The 19,005-nt window shown below is 32.4% G+C and overlaps 3 protein-coding genes across 5 annotated transcripts; 2 read left to right on the plus strand and 1 right to left on the minus strand.

Moving 5' to 3' along the window:
* Positions 1-946: 946 nt before the first annotated feature.
* LOC149910352 (aromatic-L-amino-acid decarboxylase-like) lies at positions 947-8,220 on the plus strand. Its single transcript, XM_090112880.1, has 6 exons — positions 947-1,093; positions 3,747-3,831; positions 4,855-5,089; positions 5,844-6,093; positions 6,239-6,387; positions 6,717-8,220. The coding sequence occupies exons 2-6, from the start codon at positions 3,752-3,754 to the stop codon at positions 7,425-7,427; spliced, it is 1,425 nt and encodes a 474-aa protein (XP_089969006.1). The 5' UTR covers positions 947-1,093; positions 3,747-3,751; the 3' UTR covers positions 7,428-8,220.
* Positions 8,221-9,292: 1,072 nt separating this feature from the next.
* LOC149910353 (peroxisomal N(1)-acetyl-spermine/spermidine oxidase-like) lies at positions 9,293-11,130 on the plus strand. The gene is made up of 2 exons (XM_090107794.1): positions 9,293-9,582; positions 9,715-11,130. The coding sequence occupies exons 1-2, from the start codon at positions 9,293-9,295 to the stop codon at positions 11,015-11,017; spliced, it is 1,593 nt and encodes a 530-aa protein (XP_089963920.1). The 3' UTR covers positions 11,018-11,130.
* A 491-nt stretch (positions 11,131-11,621) lies between these two features.
* LOC149910354 (BTB/POZ domain-containing protein 2-like) lies at positions 11,622-15,681 on the minus strand. 3 transcript variants are annotated; one of them, XM_090112856.1, is made up of 2 exons: positions 15,569-15,681; positions 11,622-14,646 (listed from the first exon to the last, which is right to left on the minus strand). In XM_090112856.1, the coding sequence occupies exon 2, from the start codon at positions 14,644-14,646 to the stop codon at positions 13,288-13,290; it is 1,359 nt and encodes a 452-aa protein (XP_089968982.1). In that variant the 5' UTR covers positions 15,569-15,681; the 3' UTR covers positions 11,622-13,287. The 3 variants fall into 3 exon arrangements, with proteins under 3 accessions (XP_089968982.1, XP_089968989.1, XP_089968994.1); XM_090112863.1 differs by lacking the exon at positions 15,569-15,681 and adding an exon at positions 15,423-15,558; XM_090112868.1 differs by lacking the exon at positions 15,569-15,681 and adding an exon at positions 15,119-15,309.
* Between the last annotated feature and the right edge of the window lie 3,324 nt (positions 15,682-19,005).

Here is a 19,005-nt window from a genome sequence, read left to right on the forward strand (position 1 = left end):
AATAAGACAAGCCTTTATTACTTGCTCTGTGCCTTTAACTGGTAAGTTTTTTTCTAAGCGCTTATTAATGATTTATTAATAATATACGTTAATATAGGAATTTTATGATTCTAGTTCATTAAGGTTTAGAAAATATAAGATTACTGAGTAAAAGTTACAAACTCCTAATAATTTATGAATCTATTTAATATAAATAGGTGATCCTGCTAACGGAGCGCACACACTCACAGTCCAGAGAGTATAAATAGTACTGCTTTGATTTCTTCCCGTCAAATATGGGTGAGAAACTATTAGAGCACTTTCTAAGATTTGATAAGCGTTTTATCACGCTTTTTTAGAATCAGTTCACGGTATTTATGTGACTTTGAGGCATCGGTTTTGAAACAATGGGTAGGTTGCAATTTTTTTTATTAAATATGAAGACGAACTTATGTACTTAACTGGTTATATTTGTTTTAAAAACTTCGAAGTGAAGATTTTATTACCTATTTATTACAGTACCTATAACTAATTATTTTTGAATTTAGTATCTAAGTACCTGAATAAAGTTAGATTTGCCTAATAAAAAAATACGGCTCTATAAACCTTGTTAGGTACCTATAAGGTTTATAGAGCCGTATTTTTACTTATACATATTATTATTTTAATTTACGTTAAAAATAAAAATGTAAGTTTTCGTAATAAAATCCAAAAATATATTTTATATAATATGTACTTGTTTCATCATCCATATGAAATGATGAAACTGAACGACCTCATCGGCTTTACAATTTAAACCAACCCCAAAACCATTTCACCCAATTGCATTAATATTTGCAAGTATAGCATGCGCCGATCCTAATCTCCTAAGTGGAGTCTATAGTTCGGTTATATAGCGCTTGATCCTTCACATAATAGCCTGCGTATATAAAGTGGCGAGTGAGGCGGCCGCGGGCGTAGTGCGCGAGAAGTGCTTGGTAGAGCGCACCGTGATTTACTGCTATCGGACCTCCTGAATAATACAATATCCTGCTATCAACATCGTATCCTGTATCTTAGTAATTGATTCAATAGTTCTTTGTGCTTATATCCTAGCGGCCAATATATTAAGGCGGTAAGTGATTTAAATTATCACATGCACTTTAATTGCAGTTATAAAACTTAATATTTTAGCTGCATCAATGTCATGTAGTTTATTATGAAAGAGATTATCAAAATATTATTGTAAACAAAAAATATGAATTAGTTAATTGAGATACCATTTTGAAGCGATTTATGATACCTTCAGTTCATTAATTAATTTTCTTAATAAAAATCTTATTGCTTTTAGGTACTACTTAGATATATAAATTCAAAAGATGTTATTATTGTACATATTTACAAGTTAGCCTTGCAAAATGTGTGCCAACTAAACATGTCCCTTAGTTAGAATAAAAGTTAAATTAAAAGTAACCAGGGCAGTTAGATGTTGACTTTCAATCTTAATCGAAAAACCTTGACCTTGATGAGATATTTTATCTGTGGTCTATGAGACTATGACAAATTAATGAAACAAAAATAGCAACATAGATTTTTTTTCTACGATATTAATTATTTTAGCCATGAAATTCCAATACACATGCTTGATTTTAATTTTTATCACCTACTACATAATATTTAAATATTAAAGTAACGGAAACGTAACCGCTATAAGTCAATATTAAAACAAATTGTAGAAATTGTTGATACAACCACATACTATCCTGTTTATATATTTTCTTAACTAACTGATTGCACATAAAACATTAGTATATATTTTCATATTGCCTAATAATTAAAATTAAGCCGTGTTTCCTTCAAAAATAAGTTCTGGGTAAATAAATAAATAGTAAAGCGTTATTATGAATGTAGAGTATGTAATTTCTAAAATACTTGTTTTTCATTTTATACTGTGGTTCCAATCTCAATTTACGTTGGCTACGTATCAATAATTGTATACTAAATATTGGAAATCCCAGTTCCCCACCATCCGCACTAAACCCAAACTAACTCACAAATTTTCCGGTTTTTGGGTAACTGTAGCAATTACGATTTCCTTTTATGTTTTTTCGTTTTACTTATTTGATGTCATTATATTTTTTATTTTGTTCCGGGTTTTTACTGATATATGTTAAGGAATTACCCACGTTTTGCAGCGAGGGAAAGCCCCCTGTTATGTAGGTAAGTATGTACTGAATACCAAGAAACGGGTCTATCGTATTATCGAGGTTTGAGTTGTTGACAATATTTATTATCATGTCATTCTTTTATTTCTTAAGGAAAATAATTTGATGAACGCTTTAAATGAGTTCTCGTGCGTTAATTGTTACCTTAATTATTTTTCTTAAAGATGGTAATACTATGATCTAATTAGTTATGTACATATCACTACATAGTATAAAACAAAGTCGCTTTCTCTGTCCCTATGTCCCTTTGTAAGCTTAAATCTTTAAAACTACGCAACGGATTTTGATGCGGTTTTTTTAATAGATAGTCGAGTGATTCAAGAGGAAGGTTTTAGTATATAATGTATTAGGTTTTAGACAAAGCAGGCGAAGCCGCGGGCGTTAAGCTTGTATCCACATAAAATAATAGAAAAAAAATAGATATCATTACTTAAATCCCAAACAGTAATTATGTTTTTGTAACGAGAAACCAATTAATAGTTTAATTAGTGACACAGTTTGTATTGTACCTAACAATAGTCTCTTGGTGCGTAAATTATGTCTGAACATTCAGATAACAATTAGAAATTATAATTTATTTATAAATATCACTAGGGCAGATCATTTTAAACACGAATTGCATTGCGTGTAAAATTAGCCTAGATTGGAGCGCTAGGTAAATATTTTTTCATTTTGCATTGTATAACTAACTTTATTGTAATCTATTGTTTTTATAATAATTAATAAGGTCATATCAATAGAGATGAATTAGAACGATTGATTTATATTCGGGCATGTCGAATAGGCGCTTTTATTTATATAATTTGTAATATTTTCAATTTCAATAAATTTCTGATGGTTGAACTTGGCGGGAGTCGTTTGATTACAATTCTATACGGCGTTTAACAGTGTTTTAGTCATTATACATCGTGGTGCCGAGGTCCAATAATAACCTCGCACCATTTGCTCGCCGACGCTTGTGCAACGCAAAGCCACTCTCTCGACATTGAAACTTATTATTTTTTTAATATTAAATAATGACAAGACAAAGTAATTTAATTTAGTAACTAAATTAAAATCTAGTGATATTAGGCATTTAGAAACACGTACAAACTTCCTAGGTAAAAAAATTCAGTTTTTTTACGTCCTGAGTTACCGAAACAGCTTAGAGCATTAAACCAACAAAAATTAAAGAATAATTCAGGTTGAACCTAATATCTCCACAGAATTCTAACACATAAAAGTTGAATTCTATTGCCAATTCGTAGTCCTTCGAATACCTATCCTATAGTTCACACAATATGATACAATTAGATATTATCTAGCATTTATTACATTACAATAATAGGTATACCTACCACTGTGCCTAAAATATTCATATACCTAACTACGCAATTTTGTATGGCTAGTTTAGTAATAAGTAATAACTCGCTTTTACTGCGTTTAAAACTGACTATAGGTAGGTAGGTATTATATCTGTACCTATACCGGAAGAACGTAACAAAGTAAAATTTCATTTGTAAATTGAATTTTAATGCGTGTCAAAGCAGTAGGTAACATATTAAATAAATTGTTTGGTTTCAGATTCAATGGAGGCTAAAGAATTTAAGGAATTCGCTAATGCGATGACCAACTACATCGCAGAATATCTCGAAAATATCCGAGACAGGTAAGATTTCATTTAAAACTAGCGGTCCGCCCCGGCTTCGCCCGTGGTACATATTTACGTTTTCTCTACATAAAAACCATCCTCGTACTTCAAGGAATTTAATAAAAAAAGTATTATCGAAATCGGTCCACCCGTTCTCGAGTTATGCGCTTACCAACACATTTTGCGATTCATTTTTATATATAAGATTTAAAATCTAATCGAGACCTATAATATATACCTACCTATATTTATTTTTAAACCATAAAGAAAATAAAACAATTAACGACCTTTTAAGTAATACCTTTTTAACACAATTTTAAGGATGACTGCATTTGTAGAGCTTGGTATCTTCTCCATATATCTAAAAATTGGTTTATCGGTAAAGTAGATAAAAAATATAAACACAACATAATATTATCATGGATGACGGACACAATTAATCCATACCAACAATAATTTTGTTATGCTTTCATGGATAAACCGCTGAACCAATTTTGATAACACAAGTATCAAAATTGGTGGTTACATAGATAATATTATGTTGTTAAGGTTCCGATTGTCTTCTTTTTTCCAACTCAAATAGAGCAGACGAATTCCCATTTACACGCAGAATATATATAGATGATGATAGATGAAAAAATATATTATATTAATTGTATTATAAATTTATAGCCATGACAATCAATCAGGTAGGAATTTGTAATGTTATGGATTGGATCAAGGTGGTCTTATCTCATTACTGTGTACCTATAATGTTTATTCATTATTTTATATATTATAACAGTACCTGCCTAGTTATGCTTAATCACAGGGTATGTATTATCAAATTTATAAAATCTATATAAGTATCGCTGAAAGGGTGCGAAGGAATTTTGACATGTAAAAAATAATCTTGCTGAAAGACTTTGCATAAAGGTTCTTGTAATACCAAAATCACGTGAATTACAGAAAAAGAAGAAGAAATACTTAATTACAGTTATTTCAATTTGGTTAATGGTAATATTTAAGTATTGTTTCACGTCACGAAATTTGTCACTCCAGGCAAGTGGTGCCATCAGTGAAGCCCGGTTACTTGCGTCCATTGGTCCCGGAACAAGCGCCCGAGAAGCCGGAGCCATGGACCGCAGTGATGGCGGACATTGAGCGCGTTATCATGTCTGGTGTGACGCACTGGCATTCGCCAAGATTCCACGCTTATTTCCCTACTGCCAACTCTTATCCCGCTATTGTGGCAGATATGCTCAGTGGAGCAATTGCTTGCATTGGATTTACTTGGGTAAGCTCGCAAGATTTATATTATTCGACTCCCTTTATTCACATAAGTGCAGAATTAAATACCTACAAACGTTTCGTTGGATAGCTAGGTCCTAGATGGGTGTTTGACATTGCTAGATGCCTATAAGCTATAAGCAAGACTACAAGCTCCTTCGCGCTTAGTATACCGATTGTGGGACACCCTGTATATCCATGTAGAATTTATAAAACATGACATTAAATAAGTAGGTACCTACATTAAATCAAAAGTCAATTTGCATAAAGGCTGTGTGAAAAAATAGTATTCCCATATCTAGTTGCTCAACTTCTTGGTATTATCGTCAAATTATCGTAATCACATTTTGTCATTTAAATTATATAACATTAAAGTCAATGTCGATGTCAATGCTTGCGTTTTGAAGGAGAACCAGTTATTGCAGGATATTGCCTACATATACATACATATAAAACGCCTGTAGGTACCTAATGTAATGAACATACGTGCAGGTATATGTGGGTACCTACCTAAGTTTAAAAAGGATTTGCATATTATAAGTAGATACCTACCTATCTATAAATAAAAGGAGATATTTACAATAATATATTTTAGAATGAATCGAGGATTCTTGCAATCTTTTAATTATTAGATAGATATTACACAATAGCCGGAATAAGATAAGCAGAAGCAGAATAAGTTTCAACATGATAGGAAGTAAAATGTTATTTTTTAGATCAAACATTTAAAGATTTTAATTTTTTAATCTAATTTCCCGCAGATTGCTAGTCCCGCTTGTACGGAACTTGAAGTCGTAATGTTGGATTGGCTGGGTCAGATGCTTGGACTTCCTGATGAGTTTTTAGCTCGTTCTGGTGGAGAAGGTGGAGGCGTTATCCAGGGCACAGCCAGCGAGGCAACTCTTGTTGCTTTGCTCGGGGCCAAGTCGAAGACTATGCAACGAGTCAAAGAAGAACATCCTGAGTGGACCGACGTAGAAATATTGTCCAAGCTCGTGGGATATTGCAACAGTAAGTTGCTTGAATTTTTCACCCATAAAATAGCCAAATATTCATAACGAATTAGTTAACTACATATAATAACCTTGGACTTCTTTCAATTATGTGCTATTTAAATAATTATTAAGGGTTATAATTGTTAATCTATTTATTTCAGAACAAGCCCATTCTTCCGTCGAGCGTGCAGGCCTTCTTGGGGGAGTAAAACTGCGTACTTTATCACCGGACAGCAAAAGGAGTTTGAGGGGAGATACCTTGCGTGAAGCCATAAAGGAAGATATGGAAAAGGGCCTTATTCCATTCTATGTAAGAAATTTGATTTTTTATATATTTATATAAATTTGAATTTGAAATTTTCTTATCCTTGAAATACAAGTACCTAAAATAAACATAATTTTTAAGCTATTGCATAGCTTCTATCGCGGGCCTTGAGCGCGGCGACCGAATGTAAAAATTCCGTAAGGAAAAAACCTAAAACCCCCCACTCCAACCGGTACAGCGATGCGAAGCTATGCAGCTTTACCGCGGCAGTCCTCGTCCCTCGAGGGCCTCGAGTGCCATACGTATTTTTTAAATACAAGTTTCATTAGTCGGCAGGCTCCCTAAAAATATATAATTTATAATTTGTTTTGCAGGTTGTAGCTACACTGGGCACGACATCATCATGTGCCTTTGATAATCTTGATGAAATGGGTGATGTGTGTCAAGATCTCGGTGTTTGGCTACACGTCGATGCTGCATACGCTGGATCGGCATTCATTTGTCCTGAATATAGATACTTAATGAAGGGAATTGAAAAAGCTGATTCTTTCAATTTCAATCCTCACAAATGGATGTTTGTCAACTTTGATTGTTCGGCTATGTGGTTGAAACAGCCGCGCTGGATCGTAGATGCTTTCAATGTTGATCCGTTATATTTAAAACACGATCAGCAAGGCTCAGCGCCCGATTATCGTCATTGGCAAATTCCCCTTGGACGTCGTTTTAGATCTCTCAAGCTCTGGTTCGTGTTGCGACTTTACGGTATTGAAAATCTCCAAAAATTAATTCGCAAACATATTGCATTGGCGCATTACTTTGAAGATCTTTGCAAAGCCGATGAGCGCTTCGAAGTCGTTGAAGAAGTTATTATGGGTCTAGTTTGTTTTAGACTTAAAGGTGATAATGAAATTAATGAAGCGCTTTTGCGGCGCATTAATGGCCGCGGTAAGATTCACATGGTGCCATCTAAAATTGATGATTGTTATTTCTTGAGGCTCGCTATATGTTCACGTTTCACTGAAGAGAAAGACGTTCGTGAGTCTTGGGAAGAGATCCAGGCTTCAGCTAACGAAGTTTTGCAATAAATAGAAAATTTTATCAAAGTATTACTTAGGTACCTACTAAGTTTAGTACCTACTTTGGTACCTAAAATTTAAAAAAATTAAATATTTAGCAAATTTTATCTAGTTAAGTAGATATTGTATTAATGTAAGTGTGATATTATAGTACCTATATCTTCAAATTATCTATATACATATATATACCTACAAATACTAACCTATTTTTTTTTCTTTATATATTTTTTTTACCATGGTTTTTGTAATAAGCTTGCCAATAGATAATATCTAAGTATGTATAATTTTACATTGTGTTGTTATCAATTAATTCGGAATTTAAACATTAGCTATTGTTCAAAGTTCCTTTGTTCATATCAATAGTGTTCTTTTGTAAAGTTATCACTAAGTGCGTACATTTAAATACACAACATTTTTGATAAGCTACCAAATTACTTATTTGTGTAAGTAGTTACATTAATAACTTAATCATAATTAGGCTGATGATGAAGGTTTTCGTTGTGAACATATGGCATCTAAATAATCTCCTTGTCACACGCGAAATTATTATTTTCACGGGTGTCTACGACCTACTTAGTTACTTGCTAATATTATAACCATTAAGAAAGGTGAATTACTTATAAGTATCTATTAACCAATATAAGTACAAAAATGTCATTCTCGCATTGAATATCTGCGCTATTTGTGTAAGCATGGCATCGCATATAATTATCATATTAGTATGTAGTGATGTTCAATAATGTAGAACAATAATAATTTATATGTTCAAATTCAAGATGTGAAATAAATGTTGAAAAACAAATTTATTTTTATTGACCACCTACTTAGTTACCTTTCGCCTAGTTAGTAGTTAATGTGCACCTTTTGAATAAATATATAATAAGATATTAAGTTTTTTGAAATTTTCTTTATTTATAGCTATTTATAGGAATAGAAAAATTAAGAATGATTAGGGGAAAACCAAAACTCAGAGAATACGAGTACCTAATCTACCTGACTGTAGTAAATAGGTACAGTACCTACCTACCAGTATATTCAATGTACTCTGTGGTACCTACGATTCAAATTTAATGACGGCTCTGAACAACGTATATTTCGATGCGCAGAAAACAACTTTATCTAGGTATTGGTTAGAGCAACTTGACTGTTCTTGCGCGCACGTGGACTCGCAGCTAAGGGACCATGCATGGACCATGCATACCTACATACAATTTTCGTATCGACTGAAGAGTCGAGTTGAGTATTCCTTTTTAATTCCACATGACTAAACTGTTTAGTCGACGGAGGTGCGCATACAATCGATTTCAGTCTATTCATATCCAAAACAAATCTAACAGTTTTCTTTATGCAATTCTCGAATCAAGGTGATAAGGACCATGTCATTTAATCATTAAGTTATAGCATGTGTTTTGCTCTACCTTCATAGGTACACTTCGTATGATTTACATATACCTAAGTAACTAGGTAGATACTACTTTTCTTTTTAATTTTACATCAAGTACCTAGATTACTAATTTTCTATTGGTCTGTGAAGTACCTAAGAAAATACTTGGAGCATTAAACCATTGTCCTATAAGGTGTACCTGTACGTATGATTCTAACAGGAGAAAATATATTAAACTACATTTGTAAGAAGATATGAAGTTTCTATGTCTTGACCTGACTTCACACTCAGCTCTCCAAAGTCTTTAGGGAGCTAGAAACCAATAAAAACCACAAACCTAGTGAGGAAAGGCCATTCATAAAAGAATAATCAATGAAATCTTCTTTTTGAAGTTGATTGTAGTTGTCATCTTGACAATCCTTTATTTCAGCAAAATTTTTAGTATACTTAAATTCCCAATGATTGGATTAAAATAAAAAGAAAGAGCACGATGAAATTATTTCGTTTATCACCTTTGTGGTTTAAATGGAACAGTATATTTGAATGTTTCATTGCAAAAGGAAATAAACCCTTTATAAAATTTGATCAATGTCGAAGTTTGAGTAGCGCTCTGAGTGCCTCTGAACAAGAGCAATGTATCGTGGACTCTTGCTGTATAGGTCCGAACTGCAAAGAACCACGCGTCATTATTGTAGGGGCTGGAATGGCCGGGCTATCTGCTGCTCATCGCCTAACCCAATGTGGAATAAGAAATTTTGTGGTTTTGGAAGCTAAAGAAAGGTTATTTATTTATTTCATTTTAATATAGTTACTTATTACACGAATTAATTATTCATATAATTGTTTAATTATCATTAAGTAGATAAGTACCTAATAATGTTTAAGTTGGAAATTTATACAAAATGGTTACAGACCCGGTGGAAGAATTCATTCGTGTTGGCTTGGAGATGCAATTATCGAAATGGGCGCGGAGTGGATATTTGGGGCGTGCCTACCGAACTCTGTTTACACTTTAGCATCTCAAGATAGACTGCTCCAAACGCCATTGCCTAGGCTCGACCCTTCGAGAGGATTATTCTGTACAAGTGAGGGACGAGCTGTTGATTTACCGGTCACTATTACTGCGTATCATACATTTCGACAAATCGAACAACAAGCAGCAAACTTGTTTCGGCTAGGTGGGGAAAGACCACATGGAACATTACTCAACTTTCTTGGTTTACGAATACAACAAGAATTGCATAATTTTCCAGAAGATCAAAGATATGACGCCGCAAGAGTAATGTTTGGGTTAACAAATATTCTGCGAAACCGTTGTGGCGATGATTTATCATTAATCAGTGCAGATCAATATGGAAGTTATATTGAGCTACCGGGTGGAAGTGTTCGTGTTCCGTTGGGATACGTCGGTGTATTGGCTCCTTTAATAAGAGGTTTACCTGACAATTGCATACGCTACAATAAACCAGTAAACGTTATTCGGTGGGGCAAAGGACAAGCGGGTGATGGTCGGACATTAGTTAAATGTTGTGATGGCGAAGAAATAACTGCTGATTATGTGATTGTTACTATGTCTTTGGGATGTCTTAAATGTCAGGCTGATAAATTATTCGCGCCACCACTTCCAACATGTAAACTGCAAGCTATCTGTAGTATAGGGTTTGGTTTAAGTGACAAGGTATTTCTTGAATACGCGGAACCTTTTTGGGTCTGTCACGAAGGTAATCTTAAAATGGCCTGGTCGGCAGAAGAACTTCAATGTAGAAGCGACTGGAGCCGGGGTGTGTGTGCCGTAGACGAAATGCCAGGTAGTAAACACGTTTTATGCGCTTGGATTTCAGGACAGGAAGCTGCTATGATGGAGTCGATGGCAGATAACGATGTTGCTGAAGGTCTAACACAGTTATTACGTAGGTTTACGGGCAATCCCTGTTTGCCTTATCCTCAAATGATGTTACGGTCACGGTGGGCGTCTGATGCGCACTTTTGTGGTTCATATTCTTATATGGGTTGCTGTTCTACTGTAAGCCATCAATGCGAATTAGGAACTCCAGTGCCAGGCCCATGCGATTCTCAACCACCGATCATACTATTTGCTGGAGAAGCTACAGTACCGGGTTATTTTGCCACCGTGCATGGTGCAAGACTCAGTGGAATTCGTGAAGCTGAAAGGATCGTTCTATTAACAAAGAAATTTGAAGGACCTCCTCGCTAATCTTCAAAAAAATTTGGTGTAAAAATATATGTGCACGTACTAAAGAATGTGACAATAAACAAGTAGTTGTGGTGATGCTTTTCTTTTATTTTAATAAACCACTGCAACTCGGCCGTTCGATCCTGACCATAATTTATTGAGTTACAATTTTTAACCGACTTTAAAAAAAGGAGGAGCTTCTCATTATATGTATATGGTACATTTTCTAAATGTTGTATTTACCTTCAATGAACGCTATATTTTATGAAGCTTGTTGACTATGACATTTATGTAAATACTAGCTGTTCTGGCTGATGTTGTTCTGCCCATTCTGTCCTATTGTTCCTTTTACGTTTTTGCTTTCCATTAAAAACTTCCTTTAAAAAGAAAGTTTTAAAAATTTTATCCGGATTGGTCGCCTTGTTCTCGAGAATAGCAATAAATATTCTATCCTACTTTAGGTATTTTCTTTCTATAGGCTATATAGTTGATCATCTTATATATGGGATCATATTATTATCGGATAGCCGCATAGCACATCTCTGGTGGAAAAGCACCCGTAATATTTTACTTTACAAATAATAATTGAGAACTTAATTAAAATAAGTAGGTATTGAAACGCAAATTCAAGAGATCTTACCCTTTGTTAGTAATTTATTTCAATAATACCATAGTTAATACTTTTACAGACTTAATAATAATATATGTAAGTATAAATATTAGCATTATACATCTAGGAGTTGGCACAATATCCTTGTAGAAAAATATTTCAACTTGGCATAAATTTATTGATGTTCCATAACATAACTACATCTTTATCTGATAATAATTATTTATACCAGGACTTTGAAGTGCACGTACATAATAATTACAGTGGGACCCGCATTGAGCTTGTTAACTAGAGGTTACTAGTTTATTTTATTTTATTTTGTTAGAACCATTGCTTTATGATATGAAAATATCAAAACATGTAATTACATACATTATTTATAGGAGCTGAGTTTTTTTGGTTTACAATTTTTTACGTGATTTTTATTCTTTGTAGAGATATTCATAAATTATGACCATTGACCACATGAAGTAAAACTTTCGGAGAGTGATTAGAATATAAGCTTTTTTCTGGCTTCAAATATTAATGGTATTACCACAAAACAATTCAAACACAGTCTAACTTTAAGGGTGCGTATAAAGCAAAATTACCAATCTTCTATTAGATGATAACTACGTGTAATATTCAAGACCAAATCTAAAAAATAAAATATATATCAAACTAGATGATATGTTCAACGATTCTGTTCAATCAAAAACATAAAATATTAAAATTGACTCGATACAAAAAAATCACCAAGTTAGCTCTAATTTTCACACTTTTACGTTTTCTACTTGACATGGTAATACTTATTATGATTTTTTTTTCATAAACAATTATATTAAAACATTTGCAAGATATTTGTCAGAGCATTTTGTGTAATTACTTTCAGTTTTGGTTTTATCTGCGATAAACCACTTTTATCGTGACAAAACCAAACGTTTATCTCGAGAAAAAAAGAGCGCCAAAAGTGGTTTATCGCAGATAAAACCAAAACTAAAAGTAATTACACAAAATGCTCTGACAAATATCTTGCAAATGTTTTAATATAATTGTTTATGAAAAAAAAATCATAATAAGTATTACCATGTCAAGTAGAAAACGTAAAAGTGTGAAAATTAGAGCTAACTTGGTGATTTTTTTTTATCGAGTAAATTATAATATTTTATGTTTTTGATTAAACAGAATCGTTGAACATATCATCTAGTTTGATATATATTTTATTTTTTAGATTTGGTCTTGAATATTACACGTATCATCTTATAGAAGATTGGTAATTTTGCTTTATACGCACCCTTAAACCAGGGATCTGTCACTTTAATAGTTGTATACATATTTATACATATTGTGAAATACGACAAAAGAATTGTTTTTTTTAAACTAGGTTTAAACATTTTATATTACAAAATTCCAACAAAGCTGATACTTAAATTCAGACTTCATCAATGTTTCAAAATACATGGATGCTCTAGAGTCTAGTCTATAATATACCTAATAATGTTTTCTTTTTTTAAATTATTTTTTTAAGTAAGTACCAAATCTTAATTATAGACCTTATTAATAACTACTTGCCTATTTTCAATTACTTTTATAAATAACTTTATGATACATGATATTCTCAAACAGTAAAGTTTGCTTTAATCTAAGTATAAATAAATAAAATAGTTTGGCATGCAATTTATACTTAAATAGAGACTTAAAATTACAGACAGAATTTTAGACCCTTAAGAAAACTTCCACAACTATCAGATAATGATAGGATGTCTTGAAATTCAAATTTAATCTTATTATTATATAGCATATAGCACAAATCTCTGCTTTGCACACTATACAAATGTGTATCAAATAATCTTTGGTTGGACCATATAAATCCTATTCTATACCACTTGTCCTTTCTAATACATAATGGTTCCGAGAATTCAATATCTATATTAGAATCATATTCAATCTCTTTCTTGAAATTAAGTTTTCTAATAATACTGTTATCAGATTCTGACATTACTGAGATTAAAAACTCTTCCATATAGGTATTTATTGAGTTACAGAAATTATCCACAGGAGCCATCCTCGACTGAATTTTTAGGGAATGTATGAAAAAGGATTTGTCAGCCTTCAGTCTTGTGTATATACAATTGTTATGAGAATCTATTGATATTGGAGATTCAGATCGAATAAGAGCTCGATGACAAAGGTGCCACTGGATCTTTATTACATTTCGAGGAACTTGTATTATACACATTATGTCATCCACTTTCTTAATACCATTGTCAGGGATGTTTACTGTTTTTTTAACAATCTGTTCCACATTCTCAATTTCAGTTGGAAGGAGGAGATTTGTTTGATCAAGAGCTATTTCTTTAAGCTCATCTTCAGACAAGGTAGAAAACCTTAACAATGGAAATAATCCACTCTTTATAAGGATATCTCTACACATATTTGTTTCTTTACTCAAGTTATTTTGTTCACAATAATTGAAGGTCCATTCAAATGTTATCTTGATCAAATCTTTTTCACTCACATTTATATCATTGCACTCTAATATTTTTCTTAAACATGATATGGATATGTCAGTTTTGTGTTCTTGTAATAAATACTGTGCATGCTGACAGAAGAGATTCAATGCAGATGTAAGTATTTCATTTTCTTGCATATAATCTGGGTAGTTGAGGATTGTTATGACATTGTCAATGCTCATATTGGCTTCAATATATTCTATGCATATTCCCGTTAGAGAGTCTAACATATACTTCTTGGACACATATAACAAATCATATGCTTGTTCAATGGATAAGATGTGCACTTTATCAGTATAAATAAAATGTAGAAGAAGTTGAAATATAGTAGGGTCTATGTCAGTGATCACAATATTATCATTTGATGATAATGGTCCGTAAAACATTGCCTCAAACACGGGGCTACTTATGCCTAAAATTAATTTATGTGCCTTAAACTCTTTTCCACACACAATAAAATTACAGTCGCTCCAATCATAAGAGACAAGTAATTTATTCATCCGATCATACAGGCTATTATTTTTAAAGTCACTCATTTTAAACCCCATCTGAAAAAATAAAAATATTATTTTAGTTAATTATGTTTTTGATAAATGAGGATCTTCTATGGACTTTCCAGGTAATGTAATGATTGTCACAAACTAAGGGGGACACTAATTGTTTTATGTAAAATTTAAATTAAATAGGGAACTTTAATAATAATTGACATACAATTTAACAGACACAATATAGATACTATATAACTTAGCTATATAATATAATGATATTTTAACATTAGAATTCAATTATACCATAGATACTGTACCATAGAAACTACTCCGTAGATACTGCTTTCCAAATCGGTGGTAAATGTTAAAAATATGTAATGATGTTTCAAAAGTGCTTCTAGAAGAAGTCTTATTGAATAAATAAATGTTTGAATTTGAATTCAAAGTTATGTTTTTAAAATTGTATAGAAATTTTGTACAAGTACCTGGATACTTTTTAGAGAGATAATAAACAAACACAGATAAAATATACCTTTTTTGTAGTTATATTCTTTCGCAGCTTTCGAAATGCAATAGATATTGACTGGCTGCTAATTTTTAAGGCAGTTTTTGCCAAAGCTAAAATGACAAGCTGATTTTGTTCGTTTAATGAATATATTATTTGGCTGATACCCTGATGATGATTTTTATTGAAATAGAATTATGTCTGGCCTCTTAGGTAAATATTTTTGGATACGTAGGTAACTGTTTTTTCTTTCTATCCTAAATACTAGTTTGAAAGAAATTTAAATTTATTCACTTATAAAATGAGATCAATGTACTTATAACGGTTATACCTGTTTTACTCCACACTCAGCCTTGAACTTGGCAATGACCAGGGAACAAGTTAACAGAAATTTCAGAAATACTTTAGTTGCAGGATGAAATAAGTCAATTCATGTTATATAATAATGCTTAAAAAATTCAATAAAGTAACACAAACCTTGAGTGTAATTAGCACAAATAGGCACGTAACACAAACAAGTCACTCGGCACGTTTTTCAATGATCAAAATATTTTTTATTTGCAAACAAGTCTGACAGAATACAGATTGAGTCTTGAGAATTGAGATTGACAGCCGATGAATGTCATGGGAAATTGGAATAGATTATAGAGTATATATGAATTTCGATTGAGAATGACTGAATATTTTAAGAACGGATAAAAATACAGAAAAATACCATTCCCAAATATTTGTAAAATTGGAGAACGTTTTTTTTATCTTATGTTATTATTTTATTTATACAAACGTAGAAACTAATGACTAATCTCCTACTATATAAATAGTATTTTAAAATTATAAGAATAATAATTGAAGTATTATAACATAGTATAAAGAGAGCAAGTAAGTTATCTTTGAGCAAATTTACAACGTGCCGTTTCTATGTACCTACCACCTAACCTATGTACGCAGAGCGCTTTGCCACGCCTGCGAGTAACGCACGCACACACTGTCGCTCGGACCTCGGTTCCTTCTGGTTCCTTCTCATAGACCTCCGTGATGGCCGCGCCATGCCATTGCTGTGAGTGGTCGGTATTTGTATGTACATAGGCATGACGACAGTATCCATAAATGATCGTATTAGTGTTTTTAAGGGAAAATGTACAATAAATAAATTCAATATAGTGACTTAGAAATCTTAAAACCATTAAGATTAATGAGATTATCAATAAAATAAAACATTGAAATTCTGCAGTTAGCCATTTTGACTAAAACACGCGTGACGTCACGCTTAAGTAAACAACTCGCGTCAGATGTGTTTTGTTGCTATGAATATGTAGAGAATACGCATTTTTATTTATTTTCTATTGTTTCACGTTTGCTTTATCGACTCAGAACAGAAATACAATAGGCATGACGAAAGATTTTGAAATCCTCTTCCATAATGTGTGTATACGTTTACAATACAAGAAAAACCCTATATTTCGGTAATATACTTAAATTTAACGAAGATAAAAGCCATTTTCCAAAAAATATTTATTACCTAACTGTGCCAAAACAGCTCGCAGGTGTCATGGCGTAGGCGTGACGTCACACTTTAGTAAATACGTAATTATTTGTACGCATTGCGAAGAAAATTAAAAAAATATTTATTTAATATGTATTATAGAAAAGAATTTCAAAGTTTATAAGTGGTGTGCAGTATTGCAGTGTAAATCCACATAAAAATAATGCTCAAAAATGTGTTAGTAATTATTTTAAGCGAGAAAATAATAAGAAATGATTGTATAAAGTTAACGCGGAGAACCCCGAACCATGTATTCGTGAATTCGCAATTATATTTCTGTTCTGAGTCGATAAAGCATACGTGAAACAATAGAAAATAAATAAAAATGCGTATTCTCAACATATTCATAACAACAAAAAACATCTGGCGTGAGTTGTTTACTTAAGCGTGACGTCACGCGTGTTTTAGTCAAAATGGCCAACTGCAGTATTTCAATGTTTTATTTTATTGATAATCTCATTAATCTTAATGTTTTTAAGATTTCTAAGTCACTATATGTAATTTATCTATTATACATTTTCCCTTAAAAACACTAATATGATCATTTATGGATACTGTCGTCATTCACGAATACGTGGTTCGGGGTTTTCCGCACCAACTTTATACAATCATTTCTTATTATTTCCCGCTTGAAATAATTACTAACACATTTTTCAGCATTATTTTTATGTGGATTCATACTGCAATACTGCACACCACTCATAAACTTTGAAATTCGTTTCTGTAACACATATTAAATAAAGACTTTTTAAAGTGAAACTTTTATTACATCGTCGCAAACTTTTTGGTCTGTGTAGCGCATGTCGCGTGTATCGCGGCTGCCGAGTAGGTATACCTACTCGGCAGCCGACTGACACGCGACATGCGCTACACAAAGCCGTGTTCGGAACCGTTCGAACAGTTTCACTTTTACCGTGGTTTCATAAAACCACACAACTTTTTTTTAATTTTCTTCGCAATGCGTACAAATAATTACGTATTTACCAAAGTTTGACGCGTAGACAGAGAATCCAATAGACACCGGCAATGCGTGTCGCAGAAAGAGATAAAAAAGAATACGTCACAATATTTAGGGTTACCATGTGAGGGAAAATTTACCCCGCAATTTGTAAGATACAAATCTCTCAATATCATTATTCACATAACATAAGTGGATAATAATGAGATATCCACATTACATACTTACATGTTTATACTAATATTATAAAGAGAAAATGTTTGTAATTATGTATGTACATATGTATGTATGGTTTTCGGAGCACAGCTAGTATATAATAAACATATTACTTTTAGATGGGTAATACATATTATGTATATACACATACCTATATATTATATAATCCATACTATATAATATTATAAATGCGAAAGTAACTCTGTCTGTCTGTCTGTTACTCAATCACGCCTAAACTACTAAAACAATTTGCATGAAATTTGGTATGTAGATATTTTGATACCTGAGAAAGGACATAGGCTACCTTTTATTGCGAAATATGTACCACGGGCGAAGCCGGGGTGGACCACTAGTATGTATAATATATATCATTATCATAATCCCATATAAAAATGTGTATGTAATGATAATGTAGATGAAAACTCGATTGTTCATTATTTTTTATAAAATAAAATAAAAAAAATAAAAGAATGTTTATTTTCGTAAGTATTAACAGATACACACGTTAATTATATTGACCGACCCGCGAACGCGCAAAAAAAACGAAATTTACTTAATAATAATTTATTGTTATAAAAAAATTACATTTAAATTATCTCTAACTTAATTAACTACGTCCCTCCGGTTCAATGTTGGAAGTTGGAACCAAGAGTGTCCATTGTCTTCGGCGGGGCAGCGTCGCGGTGGTGGTGATTGCCGTAATACTTTCTAACCTTCGGTTTTGGTTTCCAATCTGTTCATCCTGTAGCTACAATCCAAATTTGTCGTAAATTATCCGGTTCAGGAAAACTGAAACAAGCCATTGAATATTTCAGATATTTAATTAAATACACACTGCAGAATATATATTATTATTTCCCATAATAGTGGGTAACAATTTGTAGAAAAGTTGGCAACACAAAATTTTTTAGGTTAAAATTTATAATTGTTATTTTTGTGGTTTTTAAACAATGTATTCAAGTCAACAGCACGTGATACACAATATATTAACACGCTGAAATATCATGAAGGCCTATAAACTGATAAAGAGTTGTATACTTACGAGTGAAAAGACAATCCAGGCATTTTCGTTCCACTATCACTTTAACACCCTTTAACGCTACACCGCACCATGGTATTATTTTATAAGGTATTAACAGTAAGTCTAAATCATTAAAAACCAAACATACCATGAATTACGTAACTTAGAACATGTAA

This window comes from Colias eurytheme, chromosome 2 (assembly GCF_061535395.1).
Source record: "Colias eurytheme isolate Ceu_HAF_F1 chromosome 2, ilColEury1 Martin Lab GWU primary, whole genome shotgun sequence".
Classification (NCBI taxonomy): Eukaryota; Metazoa; Arthropoda; class Insecta; order Lepidoptera; family Pieridae; genus Colias; species Colias eurytheme.

Excerpts from the sequence above, each read along its gene's own strand:
- LOC149910352 (XM_090112880.1), top strand. The coding sequence starts at position 3,752 with ATGGAGGCTAAAGAATTTAAGGAATTCGCTAATGCGATGACCAACTAC. Across the intron at positions 5,090-5,843 it reads CTTGCATTGGATTTACTTGG|ATTGCTAGTCCCGCTTGTAC; the intron begins GTAAGCTCGCAA and ends AATTTCCCGCAG. Across the intron at positions 6,388-6,716 it reads AGGGCCTTATTCCATTCTAT|GTTGTAGCTACACTGGGCAC; the intron begins GTAAGAAATTTG and ends TTTGTTTTGCAG.
- LOC149910353 (XM_090107794.1), top strand. The coding sequence starts at position 9,293 with ATGAAATTATTTCGTTTATCACCTTTGTGGTTTAAATGGAACAGTATA. Across the intron at positions 9,583-9,714 it reads GTTTTGGAAGCTAAAGAAAG|ACCCGGTGGAAGAATTCATT; the intron begins GTTATTTATTTA and ends AAATGGTTACAG.
- LOC149910354 (XM_090112856.1), bottom strand. The coding sequence starts at position 14,646 with ATGGGGTTTAAAATGAGTGACTTTAAAAATAATAGCCTGTATGATCGG.